This window comes from Oryzias latipes, chromosome 15, assembly GCF_002234675.1.
Source record: "Oryzias latipes chromosome 15, ASM223467v1".
Taxonomy (NCBI): Eukaryota; Metazoa; Chordata; class Actinopteri; order Beloniformes; family Adrianichthyidae; genus Oryzias; species Oryzias latipes.
The window spans coordinates 5248385-5271238 of record NC_019873.2 but is presented as its reverse complement, the minus strand read 5'-3'; the positions used below and the strand labels follow the sequence as shown (position 1 = coordinate 5271238).

Below are 22854 nucleotides of genomic sequence, written 5' to 3'. Positions count from 1 at the left end.
ACCTTGAAACATTTTGGTTTACTTTTATTGACTGCACTCTCATGAAGAAACCGAGAGCTGAAGTGGACTGAACCATCTGGAAAAATCAACAGCTGCTTGTCTGTAAAGCCTGAAACAAGACTTGATCAGGAAATAAAAGGGACAAAAGAAGGAAAGCAACTGCTGGACAATCCATATATAGATCTGAGTCATTTTTGGGGTCATGGGTTGCTGGAGCCTATCCCAGCTACTGTTGGGCAAAGGCAGGGTACACCCATAACAGGTAACCAGTTTGTAGCAGGACCAAACACTCACATTCACATCTAGGGACAATTTAAAGACACCCATGAAGCTAAAAAGAATGTTTTTGGAGAAAAACCCACACATACATGAGGAGAACATGCAAAGTACACACAGAAAAGTCCCAAGGGTGTGATTTGAACCAGGACCTTCTGGCTGTGAGCCATCGTACTGTATATTAATGAGCATGTCACCTCTTTCTGTACCCCATCCTGCTATCTCCTGGTGCTTTTATGGGCCACAAGTCTAACCTGACGGAAAAGAAACCCGTTAAAAAGTAGTTTGAGAGGAGGAACGGGCTCTTTGATACCTGCATGGGGTATCATGCATTTTTTTACAATAACATATTTTTCAGTTTGACAAGATTTTAAAAACGCGAAATCATTCCATCCTTTCCCAGAGGTTGGTGGATGGTCAATTGTTCGGTCTGAATGAGCTTGGTGGGGTTCCAGTCATGCTGAGCATGCCAGTTTGTGTGTGTTTTGGTGTCAGCAGCATGTGTGGGCATGCCTCTCATTTCATCAATTCCAGCTCTCAGCTGTCCCCGGTCTTCTCCTTTTCCCTTTGTGCGTCATTTTGCTTCACTGATAGACGACAAAAGCCTCGCTGGAGCCTCTCTCTTAAAAAAAAAAAAAATGCTTTCCATCAATACAAGCAACTTGACTGTGTCAAACTGGGTATCTTCAACACACACACACACACTCTTACCAGCTGTCTTTTTGGCTTGAAGTGAGTTGGGAGGTAGGGATGCTGTTGGGTGGGGGAGGAAGTGACTCATTTGTCATGAGAAACCAGAGCTCTTATGCTTGTTGAGCCTCTGTCCCACCACCAGCCTCCACTCTGAAGTGGCCACTCCAGCTTCAAATCAAAGTGTATTTCTGGGTAAACTCAGCTAAACAAGTACGCTCTGACCCCTGGAGAAGTTTTAAACAGATGCTGTGGATTTCCGAGCGGAAGAGATGAAGCTTCCCATAGTGCAGGTCCTGCTGGCATGGATCTTCTGTCTGTTCACTGGTAAGTGCTCCTTTGTTTGTGTGAGGGTCGCGCTCACTCAACCTCTTCATGTTTTTTTTCCTTGAAAGCTCATTTTCCTGGTAATTGAAACTTTCAAGTTAAGATTTTTCTAGAGAGTCATGTTAGTGGCATGTTCAGAAAGAGGAGCCAGCTTCCGGATACATGACCTGGTAACAGAAACTGAGCATCAGTACACTGTTACTTACTGTTCAACTTGCAACTGTATTTTCTGCACTGTAGGAAGCACCAGATTTTAAGGCGCACCGTCAATGAATGGTCTATTCTTAAACTTATGCCATACATAAACACAGAAACACCGAACTATAAGTACCTGTAAGTGAGACAAAAGAGTCACAGATAATTCTGTCAGTCAGTCTGACTTGAACTGCATTCACAACATTGGAACTTGTTTATAACACACGACACATTTGTCACGTTAGCGTATTCACAATATCTGTATCTCCCAACACGTAAAAAAACAGACTGATAGGCTAAAAGAAATACTACTGTGACCTTGGCAACTCCCAAACTTGTTAGTAATACAAAACAACACAGTCCGACACTGCGGTTTATTTCAAACAATCAAAACTAAATAAAACTAAAAAACACAAACAACAGAATAAGTCTATACAAATATATATCAAACTCAAGAGAATTAGTGATGAATTGATTGGAAAATATACTTAGCCATACATCCAAATACATGTAAATAATTCAATTCAACACTTGATTTTCTTTTCCGTTCCAAATCTTTGGCTTGTTTTTTGTTTGTTTTTTGGTAAAATGTATCTCATTGGGGTAAAAAGGCTAGAGCCATCTAACCTTTTACACAATTTATGGAGGGTTAATCACTCTGATGCAAAATTGGATCAACTGCATTCACTTTTTATCACCTCCTCCCCAGAAAATTGGAAATAATTCTTGCACCACACATTACAAATTAGGTTAGCAGGACATGAAAACAGGAAGTCTGTCAGTTAGGGATGAGTCTGCTTAGAAATACATTTCTGCTTTTGAGATTCAGAAAAAAAAATTTATGGTAAAACTTGACTTTATCAATCCATTAGTGACATTTAATATTGTTTATAGCTTTTTTCTTAGTCTGATTATTTTTACAGCCTTTAGTGTGTCTTTGTAAACAAAAAACACTTTAAGTACATTTTTCTTTGATACAAGAACTTTTAGAGTTTGGACAAATGTCTTTTCTTGGGATATTTTAATTCAAATGGGAAAATATTGTTACAACCCAGAGTTGGGATGGAGCTGCGGGGGCCGGCGCCCCCCTCTTTCTGCCAGTTGCTGGACCATGCTAGCAGTGGGCTGGTGTCTGGTGGGATAGAGGGGGCAGGGTCTACCTGTGTGTGCGTTGGGTGAGCATTCTCCCCCAGCAGAATGTAAGAGCTAGCTGCGTCATTTTGTTCATGCTGTAACCGTTCTGACGTACAAGGTTAATAAAGAGATGCTGAGCACCGCCCGCCTAAGGAGCTTCTTTGCGGCCATTACACTGGTGTCAGAAGTGATTTCGGAGTGTCAGACTGGTTCACCGCGGCTCTCGGATTAGCCGTGCTAGCTGGAGCTAGCTTGGAAGCATGGCGGTGCGGCGGAAGACTAAAGTAAAAGACGAGGTGAGCGGAGAAGCGGGGTAAGACGGCGCATGTAGCTGGTTGGATGACGCAGTCAGGGAGTTCACTAAAGCTACATGTGAAACGAGAGACCGTGTGAGAGAGGCCGCAATAAGAATGGCTGACGCAGTGGGACTGACTCCATCGGCGCGCACCACTTCTACCTGCCCCGGAATCGACGGCCATGATGTAGCCTTGAGCAGGAACATCGGCTCTGGAACGCCAGTGGTTGTCTCGACCACCAAGATCCCCAAGTACACCGGTAGGTCGGATTGGGAAGCGTTTCTGGCGCAATTTGTTGGCGGAAGCTGAAGGATGGACTGTCGAAAAGAAGGCTCTAAACCTGGCACTTTCCCTCACCGATGAGGCATTGACCTGTCTTTTGCTGCTGAATCCTGCTGACAGACGTGATTATGGAGCACTAATGGGTGTTCTACAGAGACAATTTGGACAATGCTAGCAACCTGAACTCCTGTGCAATGAACTAAGTAACCGGGTCAGGAAGTCTGGTGAGCCACTACGGTTGTTGGCCAACAATGTGGAAAATCGGACCCGGTGGGCCTATGCACACATGTCCCCTGGCGTACAGAGCGAGTTGGCGCGGGAGCAGTTCATTAGAGCTCTTACACCCTTAGAGCTTTGCATTCAGGTACAGCTGCTGCACCCTCAGACCCTGCAGGCAGCCCTGGAGATGGCAGTGGAGAGGGAGAATGTGTGGGGTGTGTCGGTGACTGGTGGGCCCTGTTCTTATTGAGACTGTCCTGTCAGGGGAGCTGCAGTAGAGAGTCATGCAGTGGAGAATCTGGCCTGGGTGAGTGAAATGACTGAACTGTTGAGAGCCATATCATTACAGACAGACAACCTCACCCAGGTCCCAAAGCCTGCTGGGGATGTGGCCAGCCTGGACATTCGGTCAGACAGTGTCCCAACTCAAACAGACGGCAAGAAAACGACTCGGGGTCTGCATAACTGGGGATATGCAGACCCAGACTTCAGCTTCGCCTGTGCCACCCCAGCTAATTCTCTCGCTACCACCAGGAGGCGCCCAACAACACAGCCGAGGAGGCATGGCGCAGCCTTCCCCAGAAGCAGGTGACACTGGGAGCCAATCGTCGCGGTGGGACGTGCTGGCACTGGAGACTCTTGCTATGTTCCTGTTACAGTTGAAGGGGTACCCTGTTCAGAGGTAGTTGATACAGGGTCAACAGTGACTGTAGTGAGACCTGACGTGGTTCCAGAGGGGACAGTGCTGGAGCCCACTTTGGTACGTCTACGCACTGTCACAGGTGTGCTGGCTCCAATGAATGGAAAAGGTGTACTCTCTTTGACTGTTGGGGGGAGAACACTTCGCCACACCGCTTGGACAGGGGCAGTGCAGGACCCGTGTATTCTGGGCACTGTGAGCTGTGAGCTTCTTCATGGGGCCGGTTGTCACCTTGTGTCCCAGGTGTAGTTAAGAGGGGCACCCGGACCGGCTAACAACTAAGCAGTTGCCAACAACTAAGCTCCAAGCAGACATCTCTGCACATCAACCTCTCCAGCTGGAGCTCAAAGGGAGAGAGATGGAGTGGTGGATATGATAAGAGATATGGTAAAAATACATGAGAGCCTTGAGAGGTCTTGAACCACAACAACGGGACCGGTTGTGGGAGCTGCTGGTGGAGTTTCAGGACTGTTTTGCCATGAATAATGAAGACGTGGGGAGGACTGAGCTTGTGCAACATGAGATTGACACGGGTGATGCACAGCCTATTAAGTGCCGCCCACGTCCACTCCCACTGGCTCGCCAACAGGCATGTGATGAGGCTGTGAAAAAAATGCTGCTCTGACTGCAGGCCACTGAACTCTGTGACAAAGAAGAAATCGTACCTGCGTCCGCGCATTAATGAGTTGCTAGATCTGGTTTCAGGGTCCTCCTGGTTTTCTTCCTTAGACCTCTGCAGTGGGTATTACCCGGTGCCTCTTGCCCCCGAGGCTAGACCTCAAACAGCGTTCTGAACTGGGCGAGGCTTGTGGCAGTTCAAGGTCCTTTGTTTTGGACTCTGTAATGCTCCGGCCACTTTTGCCAGACTGATGGACAAGGTTCTGGCCGGTGTACCCCACCAACAATGTCTAGTCTATCTGGAGGACATACTTGTGCATGGCAGCTCCTTGGGGCAGCCTTGGGTTCCTTGCGGCTGGTGCTGTCAAGAATCAGGACGGCTGGCCTGAAGTTACATCAAGACAAATGCCACATCATGTAGCGAGAGTTGTTCTTTCTGGGACATAAGGTGGGAGGAGCAGGGATTGGCACCATGAAGGAAAAGGTGCAGGCTGTTATTGACTGGCCCACTCCAACTACTCAGAAACAACTCAAGAGTTTTTTAGGCTTGGCGTCATACTACCGTAGGTTCGTACAGGGTTTTGCATGCCTTTGTTTCAGCTCATGCAAAAGGACAGAGACTATGTATGGACTGAGGCATGCCAGGAAGTTTTCAGTTGTCTACAGCGTGCCCTGAGTAATGCTCCGGTGTTGGCTCTGGCTGATCCCTCTTTACCCTTCATCTTAGACACAGATGCTAGCAGTATTGGGGTGAGCGGTGTCCCAGGTGGGGCCAGAAGGTGAGTGGGTGGTCGCTTATTTCAGCCAGGCGTTTAACAAGTACGAAAAGCGGTATTGTGTCACCCGCAGAGAACTGCTAGTAGTGGTGCTGTCAATCAGACATTTCAAACCCGTGTAAATTGAAATTCGAATTGAGGACTGATCACTCTGCCCTGCAGTGGGTCATGACATTCAAAGAGCCCGAACGGCAGGTAGCCAGGTGGATTGAAGAGCTCCAAGCTTTAGACTTTAAGGTGGAGCATAGGGCTGGGGCACGCCACGCTAATGCAGATGCTCTCTCTCGCCGCCCATGTGCAGCAGATGATTGTCGGTTTTGTAAGAAGATGGTGCTAATAGCATGTCCATCAGCTGTGCAGGAATCCACATCCTGTACACCTGCTCTTCTCATGTTGGGAAGAGAGCTCCGTACACTGGCCATGATGGCCAGTGGCCATGACGGCCACCCGATTCTGAAGACACGAGTCTGGGGCCTGAGTATGCCCGGAAACTACAGGAGCGTCTGGACTCTGCACATACTTTTGCTCGGGAACAGCAGCGAAGTGCCGGACAGAGACAAAAGCGTCATTATGATGTGAAAACTAAAGGGAGACAGCTGGAGAGCCAGTGTGGGTTTACAGCCCCCAACGCAAGAAGGGACGATGTCCACAGCTTGACAACCAGTGGATTGGGTCTTGCAGGGTCCCAGAGAGGCTAAGAGAAGTCGTTTACAGGGTGCGGTTTCCACACAGGGGGAGAAAGGTGATTCTCCACAGAGACAGACTGCTCCCTATCGGGGTACCTCTGCGGCGCCAGCTATCCCATCCTCGCCGGTTTCTACACCACATCCCCTCTCTGCCCCTCCTCCTTCTCCAGATCCATCTCCAGCGACAACAACACCAACCCTCTTAACCCCATTGCCTCCGCGGCGTAGGCCACAGCGACAGAGGAAAGTTCCAAGCTGATTCAGAGACTTTGTTGCTCCCTTTTAGCAGGGAAAGTTGTTAATGGTGGGACAGTCTGTTTTAGAGGGCAAGAATGCGCCCTGGTCCCACCGGAAGGTTTGGTGGTCTACACAAACCTTCCTCAAAAAAAAAGTGAAGTTAATTGATGATCAATCAATCAATCAAAATTTATTTATAAAGCACTTTTCATATAAAAATATAACACAAAGTGCTTTACATTAAAACACAACAAAATATAAAAACAAGTATTGACGAATTAAAAATAAAATAAAAATAAATAAATAAATAAATAAATAGGGCCCCCCTCCCCGTACCTAGCCCCCCACTCCTTTCACACCTCCCACCCCTTAAGTGATGGCAAGGACAATGAGAAATAGGCTGAGCACAAAAACAGGATGCTGGAAACGCTAATAATTGGAACCTCCCCCTCCGTGAACAGCCGCATAGACAGCCAAATGCAGCATCACAGGCGGGGACCGCTCCACCACAGCTAAGCGGTGATGCAGGTCCCCATCCAGAGCTGCAGTGGCTGAACAGCAGCCGACCCAGAGGGAGAGGATCCAACTGAGGAAGCACCGGAAATAAAATTGAATAAAAATGAGAATAAACAAGTAAACATATTGATAAAAACAATAAAACATTAAAATAAAGTTAATGATGATTATGGTTCTGTCTGAAGATGTTTTCCAGTACGTTTTCCTGGTGTGTAATGTTGTGGGTCAGGTAATATGTGTCCCTCTTGGGCGAGGGACTTGGCGTGGGGGGGGGGGGGGGGTGTAGTGTAACGACACAGAGTGAGGACAGAGCTGTAGGCGGCCGGCGCCCCCCTCTTTCTGCCAATTGCTGGACCACAGCATATGTCAATCAGCAGTGGGCTGGTGTCTGGTGGGATAGAGGGGGCGGGGTTTACCTGTGTGTGTGTTGGGTGAGCGTTCTCCCCCAGCAGAATGTAAGAGCTGGCTGCGCCATTTTGTTCATGCTGTAACCGTTCTGACGTTCAAGGTTAATAAAGAGCTGTTGACCACCACCCGCCTAAGGAGCTTCTTTGCGGCCATTACAATATTTATTTTTGTAATATAATTATTAAAGCATTTAAAGATAAAACCTGCACAAACATTTAGTCTGCTTTTTAAGACTTTTCTACAAATCTTGTATTTAAACGTTATATATTCTTGGCTTTGTTTAACTGTTCTCTTCAGGGGCCGTTTCTATTCACCTACTGCAGTTATGGACATGACTGTTTTGTCTGAGAACACATATATGTTGATGCACATCAGGTCTCTTTAAGGAAAACTAAACGATGACCTTTAAATTCAGGGACAATCTGCAGTTTGGCTTTATATAATATGGCAGCAATAATGAGCTGTAGATAAGGAAGAACAGCTCAATCTGTTCCATAAAACAGCTGATGGATTCTAAAGTTCATTTTTTTCGTTTGGAGAGAATCTGTTTCAAATTTAGTTGCCCAATGGTTCAACCGCTTCATTATTCAGTCTGCTTTTCTGTTCAGATCTGAATTGAGCCACATTATTTCCTCATTATTTAATTAGCCAGTATTAATCGCTGGCTTAATGAATGCACTGATTGAAATGATGATCTAGAAATAATATGGCTTCAATTGCTTGAAAATGAGGAAATAATAGTTTAAAGTCCCACTCAGATCATCTTTTGATATATTTTCAGATGATTTCCAGTGGTCTTTTTAATATTATTATGTCGTTTTTAGCCAAAATGAAAAAATCTGTGTTGTTTTCTAGGACATAGTTCCTGCAGAGCTGCAAGGGTCCATCAGAAATTCACCTATGAGTTGTGGTGTTGTTGTGGAACTACTCACCCCTCCTTTCCCTCTCCATTGCTGTTTAAGCAGAGTAGGGAGCGTGTGGCCAGCCCAGCGCATTTTCTATCGTAGACAATCTTTTTCAAACAAAATATTTTCGTCTGTTCTAGATTCATAACAATTTTAATGAAAAAGTACTCAGAAATATAATTTGGAGCTCAATTTATTTTATATATGAATCGGTTAGTTCAAAAGGGGCCCAAGTCCACAGTTTTTCAAAATAGAGATATTACAATATATGTTCTATGGTCTTCAAGGGAAAAGCTATCTGATTATGTGCAAAAAAAGTCCCAATTCCGTTGTAATGTATTGACTATGCTTGACATTTAAAATGCATTAAGTGCAAAATTCCTGGACTTGGGCCTCTCTTGCATGGGTTTAGCTTTATCCCTTAGATGGCAGCACTAGTTATCCAATATGGCAGCACCCCTGTTTAATTCAATAAGGGCCCAAGTCCAGAGACTTTAGTTTGCAAGTCCTCTGAAATGATAAAAGTGAGGTGCTTCATACTATAGCATTTGTAAGCTATGAACTGGTGCTAAATCTAGGTTTATTAGATTAGAGCAAGAACGAAGCATGGGATAAAGTTACTGAGCATAACTTGGACCAGGGTTAGTCACCATAAGGGGTAACGAACTGGCGTTGAACTGATGAGTGAGGTCTCCTTTAGGCAGCATGGCAGATGAGGTGAGTGAAGTCAGCTGGTGGCAATCAGGAAGCTGAGCAGGCAGAGCTGGAGGGGGAGGAGTCTGACAGGAACCGTGACACAATACACTTTATAAAAAAATATTAAGGGACATTTTTTTAAAAGTGGAAAAAATAGAAAAGTTAAAGTAGTGGAAATTTGATCTGCTTTCTATCACTGTCACTGATCTTCCTCCATCCTTCATCCTTTTCATTCATACCAACCACCCTGCATCCAAAAACCTTTTCTTTGCTCTTCCAGGTAGCTCCTGCCTCAGTGCGCTTTTACCGTTATTTGTATCAATCTTCTGTTTCATAAATGGTTCCTTCCTGCATTCACACAGAAGACGTTTAAATGACAGAAAGACAGAGACCGCTTTAACCAATGAAGCTGCTTTTCTGCTTAAAAATAAAGAAATGTGTCAATGACACAAGTGGGCTGTGGATCGTCAAAGTCTGTTCCAAACTTTTTGTTAACACCCGTTTATCTTTTGCCTTATCGGTGTGCAGATGGACACTTTGTCAGCTGCTCAAATGTTTTTTTATGAGAGTATTGATTCAGATGTGATGAAAGACTAAAGGTCAGACTGTTTTATTTATTTGTAAAATCAGCTCATTAAACACAGCACATGAAATTCAATGTTTAGAATTTTGAATCTTAATTCAAACCATTAACCATTGAATATATATGAAAACTGGAATGAGTGACTCCTTCCCCCTGGCAGTCCAAACAGGAAGTATCTGCTGGCCCCATATGAAGCCAAAATCCCATAGACGTCTATACAGAAATAAACAGCTATTACTCCGTCATTCTATTGGTCAAAAGAACCATTCTTGATCTGGTAACTTTTTTAATGTGTTAATGCTAATCCAATTTTTTTCCATATTTATTTTCTTGATTTTCTTTATTGCAAGTTTAAGTTATAAACGGAACAATCAGATGCATAAATAAAGGTATGTGGTATCACGTTGAACGTTCAAAACTTTTGATTGACAGATTCTCCCAAGCCTGCTTTCAATTGGAAGGGGTGTGACCATCTGACAAGCTCCCTCCTCATATGCCAGAGTGGTTGCCATAGAGACATTGACTCAGAGCAATCGCTGTCTACTGACGTTGTAAGGTTCCAACATCGCAGAGTCCATATTGCGAAAAAATGGCGACTTCATTTAATTTATGTGGTTGGAAGAAAGCCATTTTCTCTAGGTGACGTCACACTCACTGAGTCGAGTTCTCATACAATGATAAACAAAGGGCTTTCATTTATTAAATCAAATATTGTTTTGATCAGTCCTTAAGGTTTCAAGTTATTGTAGCCTGAATCTTCCTAATAGGAGGTTTCAGAAAATCTTTTCCATTTTGCAAATGTAGATCTTTCAGTGTGATCAGAGTAAATATATATGCTCTAGTGCTGAAATGTAAGCCCTAGAGCATACAAGTATTCCATACTTGTGGACATTTTGAGTGTTTTAACGTAGTTTAAAAGATTTTGCCAGGGCGGCTCAAATCTGGCGTAACCCTTGTGCTATCCTTAGCACTTTAACATTTGGAGTTGGGTCATCTAGACCCACTAGACAGTACTCTGAACCTTTTTCTTTAATGATTTGTGATCTTCACTGGTGTCCATGGATTACATGAAATCTTTCCACCTTTATCCACCTTTGTCATGGTAGGGAGAACACCTCAATGGAAGGGGGGGTCATCTAAGATAGCACAAGGGTTAAAAGTGCTTAATGACTGACAACACCAAGTGTGTCTGCTGCCCTCACCCTATTTTTGTACATGTAGAGATCAAAGCATTCTAGCAGGACAACAGACAAGTAGACTGCAAAGAAGGCAGCCAGAGTAATACACGTCAGCACTGCACACAACAGAATCACATTCTATGAGATCCCAGAAAAATACCCAATCAGACAGCTGCCACGTGTTTGTGTGCATCCAAATGAAACCAGATCCTCAGATCAGACCAGGAAGCTCGCCAGTATGTTCCCAGAATAACATGCAAAGGAAGTAACAGCTTGCTTCACATCATGCAACATTATCCAGTTCATGACTGGATAATGTGATAGAAGAGTGATGACTATGCAGTGGGGAAGCAAAGTTAAACACATTACAGTACCTAAATTTGAGTTTCTTTAAAATTGTCACATCTACATTTACTTTCCTTTTTTGGCAAAAAAATGTTAAGACTTAATTTTTTCAGTTTGTGTTTCACCACACGGAAGTCATCGATTATCAGATGACATAAAGACTAGAAAGAAATTATGTAATATCAACATAGGTACTAATAAAAACAGACTTTTGTTTGGAAGAATATTTCTTTCCTGTAAATGAAATGAAAATATGCAATATAAAGCATGTTTTCCTTTAAAACGGTGCAGCTTTCGTAGAGATTGAACACCTGTAGGATATAAATTGTTCAGAAAAAAAAATCAAATGCCCAAAAGAGGTTTTTGCACTTGATTTTGGACAAAATGTCCAGGAACAGTTAAGTCAATTTTGACTGGCTCTTACTGAAATATTGGTCGTATAAGTTTAGTGAAAATCTTAGGGTGGCACACTGAACTGGTCTTCTCAGAGGTGAATCTGATTCAGTTCAGACCATTATATGTATATGAGAAACTGGACAGAGCGAGTGTGATGTCACCCTCAGAAAACGACTTGCAAGACTCCAATCAAATAAGGTCAATTCAGCCACAATTGTTTGTGGTGTGAACGCCACCATGATGGAGCCAGATGACATCAGTAAGCAGTGATTGGTCCGAGTTGGACTGAGACAACATTTCTTTGGCAACCAATCACCAGTCAAGGGTGAGCATGTTGGAATTCCACTCCCCTATACGTGAAAGAGGACTACACAAAATCTGCAAATCAAACGTTTTGAATATTTGACGTGAGACCAATCTGATTGGTCTATTTACAGGCTGAAAAACTTGCAATAAAGTAAAAAAAAGAGGATTAGAAAGAACATGTTAAAAAACATATCAGATCAAGAATGGTTATTCTGACAAATAGAATGACTGAGAAACAGCTGTTTATTTCTCTATAGATTTCTATGGAATTTTGGCTTCTTAAAGCCAGCAGATCACTCAGTCCAGTTTTCATTTAGGTTGTTAGTAGTTTACCAAGGACAAACCAAGTAGGGCACATGCAGGATGGGGTCAGTGTTTGTGAGTTTGGGAGGAGGCTAATTTGCCACCAGATGCGCAAGTCAGACAAGCAAAGACTCAATATTAATCTTGATTTTAGATCCAAGGTGCAAGATGATAGCTTACGCAGGGAGCTCCCTGGCACAGAGGCTGGAGAATAATCCGGCACGATGCAGCACAGGATGGCAGACGTCACAGAGTCAGCAGAGGATTCCTCTGAGGTGGGGCTGGAATACTCCTGACAGGTGATGGACGGCACTTCTCAGCAGAATAGCAAGACAAAGAACCCAAACACGCCGCAATTTCCTAGTTCGGAGCAGAGGAGGAAAACAGCAAGAACTTCCAAAAGGGGCAGGCAAAACTCTTAACCTGAACCAGAAATAGGGTCATAAACATGAAAGGCTTGATAAATTAGGAAGTGCGAGAAAGTGAACAGAGTCAACATAGTGGTAGTGAAGGAGTGAACCTGAGTCTCTTAAATATTATGGGACACTGCTGGAGCGACTGGTTAATCACCCAGCACACGTGAGTGAAATCAGTGTAGAGGGAAAAAGGAGGGTGACAGAGAAGGGGCAGGACAAAATGACAGTGCTTCCCCCATCCCCTGTATCGAGACCGAGACTGGAGAAGGGCTTTAACTGTGTAGGCAGGGCAACCATCAATAAACCGGGCAGGTAGAATGGGTGTAGTAGGCGGAACCAGGTCAGAGTCCAAGGCAGGCTTGAGTTTGGACACACAGAAAGGTGGGTGAACACACAGGGGCCTGGGCAACCAATGTCACACAGTAAAAGGATTGACAAGTCTTGTGACAGGGAAAGACCCAACAATTCGTGGTGCTAGTTTGTTATTATCCACACTGAGGGGGATGTTGGAGGTGGATAGCCATACTTTATGACCAGGCCCATAAGTGGGAGCAGGTCTGCGGCTTTTGTTGGCATGGCACTTATAACTCTCCACAGTCTTGAGCACAACTCGACGAGCCCTTCTCCAAGTCCAATGGATCCTGCTCACTGATGCACGAGCAGAAGGAACAGATTAAGTACTCTCCAGACAAGTAAACACAGGAGTAGGGATGGGTACCGAGCCCATGTATTGATCTATTCCCGGGGCAACATTCTTCAAGACCGCAGTATCTTTAAGGATCTGACCTCAACGATTCTGCTATCGGTACTGGAGAAGTCGCATTTTTTTCTCATATAAACTAGAGCTGTGACAGTGTGGGATTTTTGATCACTGCGGTGATGAAGCAGCAGGAGTCGTGGTGCATTTAACGCTCAGGCCCATAACCTCCTGAACTTTCAGAAACAGAATCCCAAATGACAGCAACATTTTACATTACCACTAATGAGTATTTATTTTACAAGTGAAAAACTCAAGGATGCAGCTGGATGTCCAGCTCCACAAAATGATTAATGAAAACAACTTCATCTGTTAAATGAGAGAACTTTTTTAGAGGAGGTGTTAAACAGGCGTTAAGTGTTTTGGCTTTCCCAAACAGCTGTTTAGCTCCAGGATTAGTTTGACATGTGACGAGTTGGAAACAGATTTGCACGGCGTGCTTGGAAGCTTGCGGTTGATCAAGTCTGGAGGCTTTTCACTGATGTGGAATGTGGATCACTCCTGAAGAAGATTCCAGTTCTGGTTTGGGGTTAGGAAAATGTTTGCTGCTCGAATCAAATTAAAAACTCTGATCACTCAGGCAATGACTCTAGTTGAGGTGTGAAATATTTCTCGTGCAACAGATTTTACTTCAGTCAAAGTTCATAGTTTTCTTGTAGCTGGAAACAAGGATTGTGTCATCTGTGTCTGCCTCATACTCTTTGTGGGTTAAATTTAAAATTTAAATTTTAAAAAAGTCTTAAATAAAATAAAAAAACACACTGAATTTGATTAACTTTATATATTTCAAGCAATTACAAAAATTAAGGGGAAAAGACAATAAAATATGTAGACATTGTATATCAAATCTAACGGTATTTAAGATTTTAATTCATAAATTAATTAGAAAATAAATAAAAGTAAATGATGTAATCTTCTTGACATTATAATTGATCCTGATCACAAGTAGACATTTATGCATTTATACATACAGGTCATACACAGCACATTATATCCTTTAATTGCTTAAAAGAGAGAAGAAACAAATTTATATACTTCCACCCATTAGGTTTTACTATGTATAAATATATATTGAAGGTATTAATACTTTTTTCCGATTGCTGCTCAAATAAAACAGATAAAGTTCTTCTTGATTTTCATAAAATGGTAATATTACTGTCTTGCAGAAATAATTATATTTTTATCATGTAATAGCAACATATCACGTATCTATTTCACTTTTCCAGAAATACTTATCACACATCATGTAACAAAAAATTAATTGCTTATTGATTATGATCAGAAGGCTTTTTTTTTTATCATCGAGGCCTCTCATCTCCATACTGTGAAACAAATGTTTCTTGAAGTTATGGATATTTAAACATTGTTTGAACTCATTACTTAACCTGTTCCAGAGCTTAGTGAATCACACAGACACATAGAAACTTTTCTTTCTATTTTGAAGACTGCATGGTCGTGTTTTCCTACTGGCTGTGTATAGAAGTTGCACAGTGTAAAAATCAAAAAGGTCACACAGTTTCATAAAATAAAGTGTTTGTATGATCAAGATAAGAGGCTTTCTGTATGATTCTGACGGCTTGCTTTTTTTGAAGTGAAAAGAAAGAATGTAGTGAACTCTAATAATAATTAGCCCAAATTTTTATACAGTAGGTAAAGTCTGGTAATATCTGATGGTATTACTTGTGTTTTTGACTGTGTGCTGCAGGGTCAGTCTTGGGCTCAGAGTATGAGACTCGGCTGGTGAAAACTCTTTTCACTGGTTACAACAAGGTCGTTCGTCCCGTTACCCACTTCAGTCAAGCTGTCGAGGTCACAGTGGGCCTGCAGCTGATCCAGCTGATCAGCGTGGTAAGACAACAATACCCAGACCCCACATGAGTGACATTCATTCAGTGTTGTACACCAGTAATTGATGCGACACTAAGAAGATTTGATGAACAATTCCCAGCTTCAGCAAATACTTAAAATATAGCTGGTTAAATTAGTTTAAGAACGTGATAAATATTTTCCAACTTTTACTTTTCATATTCTGATTAAAAATGTTAAGCCAGCACAGAAAACATTTAGAATAATATAAATGAAAATACTCCTGTTTTGTTACACTATAAGTAATGCAGTGAAAGCAGCAGAGGATAAAATATGTGATGAAAATAAAAGATGAAAAGAATATGACCAGAACATTTGCCTCAGAAAAAGGTCTAGTCTACCAAACCAGATTATAATCAAGTATCAAGTGACAATATTTGAGACCTACAACTGCTAGTGTGCATTCAACCATTTCATGTTTGCATGTATCATATTTAAATGGCCTGCTGTGTTTTGATATTATAGAAATCTACCTTTTTTTAGAACAGACCAATAAAAAAAATTATTGTCTTTATCTTTTTCCTGTGTTTTTTCCAGGATGAAGTTAATCAAATTGTGACAAGTAATGTCCGTGTAAAACAGGTAAGAACAGAAAACTGATATAAGACATTTTAATTTTGATTAAATTGCTATTGAATTCGGATGAATTCTTTTTTATGTACAGTACTAGTCCAATAGTAGTTCAACTTCTCAGAAGGTACGCTGACAGGTGTTTATGACATATAGATTGTTGGAAAAAACAGTGAGTGTGAATTCGCACCACGTTTCAATGAGTTGATGTGTCTCCTCTTGTGGTGTTAAAGCATTGTTTTAAAGAGAATTCTGTTAAGCAACCACAAGGTAGCTTTTAAAGTGACGTCACAGCAGTGCCTGTCGTCTTCAGCTGTGCTAAAATAAACGTTCTAACAAGTAAACAGTTGGACCTTTTTTCTGTTTGATAGCACAACAATAGTTGCTTTACATTTGTCTGAGGTTTATCAGTTGCTTTATTCCTACTCTGTTTACGTCGACTATGTTGGCCGTTTTTGGTTCAGTTGCTCTGCTCCGGGAACGGAGCCTATTCAAACTGAGGAATCTCAGAGCGCCACGAAGCTTCGTCCGATAAAAAACAAACCGAGACCACCTCCAAAGATGGGTCCGAGAGCGGTTTCTGGTCCCATACCAGGGTCCACTTGGGTGTATTCAGACTGGAAACATTTGGTTAGCTTAAAGTGAACCAGAGTTAGTTTTCCCTGATAATCCGGACCAAAGTTTCAGTCTGAGTACACTTAAGTGGACTCTGGTCCAGGACCAGAAACCACTCTGTGACTCCTCAGTCTGAATACAATGCATCCTCGGAGCGGAACAACTGGACCGAAACGGCCACAGTAGGCGACATAAACAGAGTAGGAATGAAGGAACCGATGAGCCTCAGACAAATATAAAGCAACGATTGTCGTGTTGTCAAACAGAAAAAGTGTCCAACTTTGTATTTGTCAGAGCTTTTATTGTAACACAGCTGAAAACGCTTCTTACATGTTTTTCTGTCTCATGAGGCAAATGTGCTGCAGTGACGTCATCCTAAAAGCTACCTTGTAGTTCCTTAACAGAATTCTCTCAAAATAACACCACAACGATGAGACACAGCAATTCATTGAATGCAGCCTTATGAAAACAATTTTTAACGTGACACACATTTGCTTCTCACTGTTTTCCCGATGATCTATATGTCATAAACACTTATCAGCGTGCCTTTATACCAGACGCGTCCCCATCTCTGCAGCTGTTAGCATCCTCTGAGTTAAAGCACACACGGCACGTCTCCTTGACAGTAACCGCACCACTCCAGCGTACCAAAGTAACAAGTAAATAGTGTTGTTCTCAACGTTTAAAACTATCGACAAATAAAGTTTGAATTAGTCAACTGTCCTGATAAGGATTTTAAATCACAGCACGTTTGTCTTTTTCTTATTGTTTTGAACTGCGCTTGTGGTTCCTGACCAATGACTGAGGGACATTTATTCACATGGTTTTGTTTACAAGCTTTGGTCCCTAACAGAATGGACTGCTCAATCCCAGTCTGACTACAGACCAAATGCATGGTTAAGGACTCTCTCCGGACCAAATTAAGCAGACTCAATCCAGAACAAAGGATTTTTCCAGTCTGAACACATCCTAAAACTAAAACATGTGTTACGAATTATCAAGAAAAACAAACTCTGGTTCACTTTAACCCTTGTACTATCTTAGATGACCCCACCCTTACATTGACGTGTTCTCCCTACCATGACAAAGGTGGATAAAGGTGGAAAGATTTCATGTAATCCATGGACACCAGTGAAGATCACAAATCATTGAAGAAAAAAAGTTCAGAGCGCTGTCTAGTGGGTCTAGATCAGTGGTCCCCAACCTTTTTGTTGGACACATTAACCGCGGACCGGTGGGGGGGGGGGGGGTTGAGGTGCAACGCAAGGCACGTTTAGCGCTGCCTATTAAAGGCAGATTTCCCTTTTTTAGCGGCTCCAGGTTCCTCTTCTGTCCCTTCATTGGACCGTTTCCCCTTGTCAAAGCAACTTTCTAAAGATGTTTGTTTTTCGTTTATCATGTATCACGTGATGTTTGGTGTCGCGACTTTGACGTGCGTTAAGTGTGACAGATGTAACAGAGATTCCGGTCACTTTTCAAAATAAAACGTTTTTTTCGAAAAAAAATAATAACATGGAAATTATTTTTCTTTCTGTGCGTCCCGGTGCCAAAATTTCCCACGGACCGGTACCAAGTGTCCCGCGGCCCGACCCGGTGCCAGTCCGCGGCCCGGTGGTTGGGGACCACTGGACTAGATGACCCAAATCCCAATGTTAAAGCACCTAGGATAGCACAAGGGTTACGTCAACCAAATATGTCCAGCATGAATACACCCTTAGACTTAACTGAAGTTTTAAGACATTTTGATATTTTCTGGCAGCAATGGACAGATGTGAACCTGAAGTGGAATCCGGATGACTACGGAGGCATAAAAAAAATCCGGGTTCCCTCCACCGACATCTGGAAACCCGACTTGGTTTTATACAACAAGTAAACTGTGTGACATTGACTTATCATCTAAATTTTGAGAAGCTTTTCTAAAATGTATTTCTCACCTGTAGTGCTGACGGAGACTTTGCTATCATCCATGAAACTAAAGTGCTATTGGAGTACTCTGGCAAGATTACGTGGAACCCTCCAGCCATCTTCAAGAGTTACTGTGAAATCATTGTCCTCCACTTCCCGTTTGACCTCCAGAACTGCAGCATGAAACTTGGGATCTGGTCGTACGACGGCCTGCTTGTCGTCATCAACCCAGTTAGTGTAACCCTGTATTTCTACTCAGGGATTTTTCCATAAGGTTAATGAGATAAGCTGGACATAATGTGTGGCAATCTTTCTCCATGTTAGGAGAGTGATAAGCCAGACCTGAGTAACTTCATGGAGTCGGGTGAATGGGTGTTAAAGGACTCCCGGTGCTGGAAACACTGGGTTCAATACACCTGTTGTCAGGACACCCCTTACTTGGATATTACCTACCACTTCCTGATGTTGCGGCTGCCACTCTACTTCATTGTTAACGTCATCATTCCCTGCCTGCTGTTCTCCTTTCTCACTGCACTGGTCTTCTATCTGCCCACAGATTCAGGTACATTGATACTGTTGGGCCCCTCTTCTCAGAAAGTTTTGACAAAAGGCAACTCTCCCTGCCTGCCTGCCTGTCTGTCTGTCGGTCAGTCTGTTGGTCTGTTTGTCAGTTGGTTGATTGGTCGGTCCGTCCATCCATCCATCCACCCATCCATCCATCCATCCATCCATTCAATTATATTCAATTCAATTTTATTTGTATAGCCCAAATCACAGCAACAGTCGTCTCAATGGGCTTCGTACCAGTAATTGTACGGTAAAAATAAACTCAAAAGGATCATGAATACCCAGAATTCAACAGGAGGATACTAAACTTAACTAACTAAACAGACCTAAACTAAACTGGGCATCCATCCATCCATCTCTCTGTTTGTTTATCTGGCAAGTAAAATTCAACAAAGTAGTAAAGTCCAGTGATCAGTTTGAAATGAGATAATTGTAAGTTGTTTACACTTATTCGTCAGTTGTTTTATTTTTGAGGCCGTGTTCCTCAAACCCAAAGAAATTCTGCTCATGTGAAACAACACTTTATTAAACAGTTATCTGAAATATACTATTCAAAACCAGTTTGAATTCATTGTGCTTGTCTACATCCTCATATGACAGTCGGCAAGGTGTGGATGGCTGACAGGAAAGACATGAAAATAGAGCTCAGAAAAAAAAATCAAATAAAAAAAAGAAGATGTGAAAAAGAGAAAGATGAAAGCAGATCAGAACAAACAGTGGCTAGACGATGATGTCATGGTGTAACAGTCAAATACCTGCAAAAGCATCATTTGTTTGTTTTTAAAGCAAACAAACATGAACAGATATCACCATACCACGTCCCATCCTGATTAAATGTTTATTTTGAATGTAATGAAAGAAACAGCCGTGTGCAGTATCAGTACCTGGATGGCTCAGTTGGCTGCGTGTAGGATTGGTGCATGGGGAAACCAGCATTCGATTCCCAGGGAGCGCGATGAGCTTCATCCAGTGTGGGTACTTGGGCTTCCTTGTGGCTACATGGTTAGGCAGTAGACTTGCCCAAGTCTGGGTCCCCCTGTGCCGGTCCCCAGCCCATGTAAAATACAGGAAGAGCATCATATGATTACCGGTATATCCAAAATGTCTGCCAAACCACCTGTGTGGATCAGTGAAAGCTGATTCATTGTGGTGACTCTTGAGGATATTTGCTGAAAAGTGAAGAGACTGTTGTGTGCAGTTTTGTTTGCCCATTCACATAAACAACTGTGCATTTGGGACGTCTTTTCTTACCCTAGAACACTTTCGCTATTAAAAGTTACACCATCTCTTTTGCTGGCTAATTTTTACCCGATACAGTATACCCAACAAAAAGTACCCGTCATAAAAAAAGTCGATCAAAAAATGACAACACATGATAAATTAGAGGGATTTTCTCTTATTTTTAACTGTGGTATGTGTAAAAAAAGTGATAAAGAAAAACATAGGAAGTCCGTAAAAACATGCTCAAAAATCACTGAAAAATTAGGAATTTGAGAACAAAGAATTCCTAAAAATATATTAAAATGATACTAGAAACTTGGTCTTTGGTCCACCTATTCCTGGGACATGTGAGACTTCCCTGATGAAGGCACAGACTCCACGACATGCGACTTGTTGAAATTCATGTAAATAGTTTTGCTCGGGTGAAAATCACCCGGCGTTAGTCCTCTGGGGTTAAATGTGGATTTTTCAACTTTGTGCATTTTCTATTTTTTTGTTATGTCATCCAAAATACTTTTGATCTTTGTTTTGTTTTTTCTATAGTTTTCTTGAGGTACATTTTACTCACGTATTATTATCATTATATTTATTTATTTTTTACATTTTTCTTTCATTTTCGAATATACTGTGTTTCCCACACATTTGTTGTTGTTGTTGCAGATTTTAAGTTTCAAACATGTTGATTCTATGCCTGTGTTATGTGTTTTATTACATTTCCGTGGTTTTTTTTCCATCACCAAATTTTCCTGAAAGCTGCATCTCTTGCCTGACGTGTTTTGTTTTCGGTCTTCTCTGGTCTGAAGGGGAGAAGATGACTCTCTCCATCTCTGTCCTGCTGTCCCTGACCGTCTTCCTGCTGGTCATTGTGGAGCTGATCCCCTCCACCTCCAGTGCCGTTCCGCTCATAGGAAAATACATGCTTTTCACCATGGTGTTTGTCATCGCCTCCATCATCATCACAGTCATCGTCATCAACGTCCATCACCGCTCACCCAGCACGCACACCATGCCCCAGTGGATCCGCAAGGTTTGGTTTTTACTCTAGAAACTCAAATTCGTGCTCAAAGAACTGGAGGTGAACATGTAGGTTAAGGTAAGGAATCTCTTTAGGTCTTTATCGAAACCATTCCCAACATGATGGTCTTCTCAACGATGAAGCGTCCAGGCCAGGAGATTCGCCAAAGGAGATTCTTCCCCACCGACATGGACATCTCTGACATCTCAGGTGAGAGCAGCCATGACAATCCAAAGCAGGCATTCCAAATACGCCGGGAAGCAGGTTTGTCCTCAGACTGCGCTCTTCTCCACAGGCAACCTCCCCCCCACCAGCATTACCTACCAGTCCCCCATCATCAAAAACCCTGATGTTCGCAGTGCAATAGAAGGCGTGAAGCACATCGCTGAAACCATGAAGTTAGACGAGGAGTCCAACAATGTGAGGTCACAGCTGCAGTCCAGAAAACTGTTCAGAAACAAACGTCTGCTTATCAGTTTACGATGATGGCAGCCAGGTTTGCTGCATTGTTAAAAACCGTTTGTCTGCAGACTTGAAGCTGATTTAAAGACCCACTCCGATCTATTGTAAAAGTGTTTCCAGTGGTCTTTTCATTATGATTATCACTGTTTTAGTCCTGACTAGCCCTTGTGCTATCCTATGACCCCCCCTTACTTTGACGTGTTCTCCCTACCATGACAAAGGTGGATAAAGGTGGAAAGATTTCATGTAATCCATGGACACCAGTGAAGATCACAAATCATTGAAGAAAAAAGGTTCAGAGCACTGTCTAGTGGGTCTAGATGACCCAACTCCAAATGTGAAAGTGCCTAGGATATCACAAGGGTTAAGTTGTGGGCGGGACTGTTGGCAGTGAGCAACCCCCCCCCCCCCCCTGCTTCCCATTGCTAAGACCTCTAAGAGCTGTTTGCATTATCTCCTAAAACCCCCAACCTAACACCAATGGCAATAAATTCATAAATTCTCTTAATGTTTTTTTCAAAATCACAATCTTTTTCAAACTGCCTTTTTTTTACCTGCTCCTGTACTCAGAAAAGCAATTTTAAGCTTAATTTTCTTTATCAATGTGCTCCCTCGTGAGAAAAATGCAGGAAGGACACGTTAAACACATTAAAAACACAATTTTCGTAGGAGTGGGTCTTTACGGTTCAAATATTCATCTGATTTCTTCTAATGTCCAAAACAGCTTACAGATCTGACTTCTACATTTGACTTCAGGCTGCAGAGGAGTGGAAGTTCGTTGCCATGGTTTTGGACCACATCCTGCTGTGCGTGTTCATGGGCGTTTGCATCATCGGGACGGTGGCCGTCTTTGCTGGACGACTCATTGAACTCAACATGTTGTAGAAGATCCTCGACACGACGCTTCAGTATCACCAGCTCTGCATGGAAGCAGCCTTTCTAGCAAAGACCTTTTCCTCATGGAACATATTTTTTACAAGTTGTCGAATAACATTTTGAAAAAGGACAGGTTGACGTCCTTAAGTGCAGACAAGTTTTCCTACTGGAAGTTTGACTTCTTTCTGCCCGACACATTGGAGAAAAAACCTTTATTGATTTGTGTAAATGATGTATTCTGTCAGATAATCAAGAGTTGTTTTGTTTCAGAAAACTCAGTGAGAACTAAGCTTAACTTGAGACAATTATTTAAATTACTAAAAAGTTCATTTTGTAGGAAAAAACATCCAAATTGCAAAAAAATAAATCTGACTGTTTCTGCAGCTGGGATGTGTTCAAGTGAAAACGCACTTTTGTGGATTTTTTCTATCTGAAACTTTTTACCTTGAGGTGGAGTTGATGGAAAATAAAAGTTGTTACAAGTTGTATTGATTTTTTTTTTTAAAGCATCA

General features: G+C 42.4%; 1 protein-coding gene across 1 annotated transcript; it reads left to right on the top strand.

The window, feature by feature from the left end:
* The first annotated feature begins 743 nt into the window (after positions 1-743).
* LOC101168231 (acetylcholine receptor subunit alpha-like) lies at positions 744-22819 on the top strand. Its single transcript, XM_004076923.4, has 10 exons — positions 744-1293; positions 14951-15093; positions 15649-15693; positions 18056-18165; positions 18237-18432; positions 18526-18763; positions 20793-21016; positions 21100-21214; positions 21300-21424; positions 22223-22819. The coding sequence occupies exons 1-10, from the start codon at positions 1239-1241 to the stop codon at positions 22349-22351; spliced, it is 1380 nt and encodes a 459-aa protein (XP_004076971.2). The 5' UTR covers positions 744-1238; the 3' UTR covers positions 22352-22819.
* Positions 22820-22854: the final 35 nt, after the last annotated feature.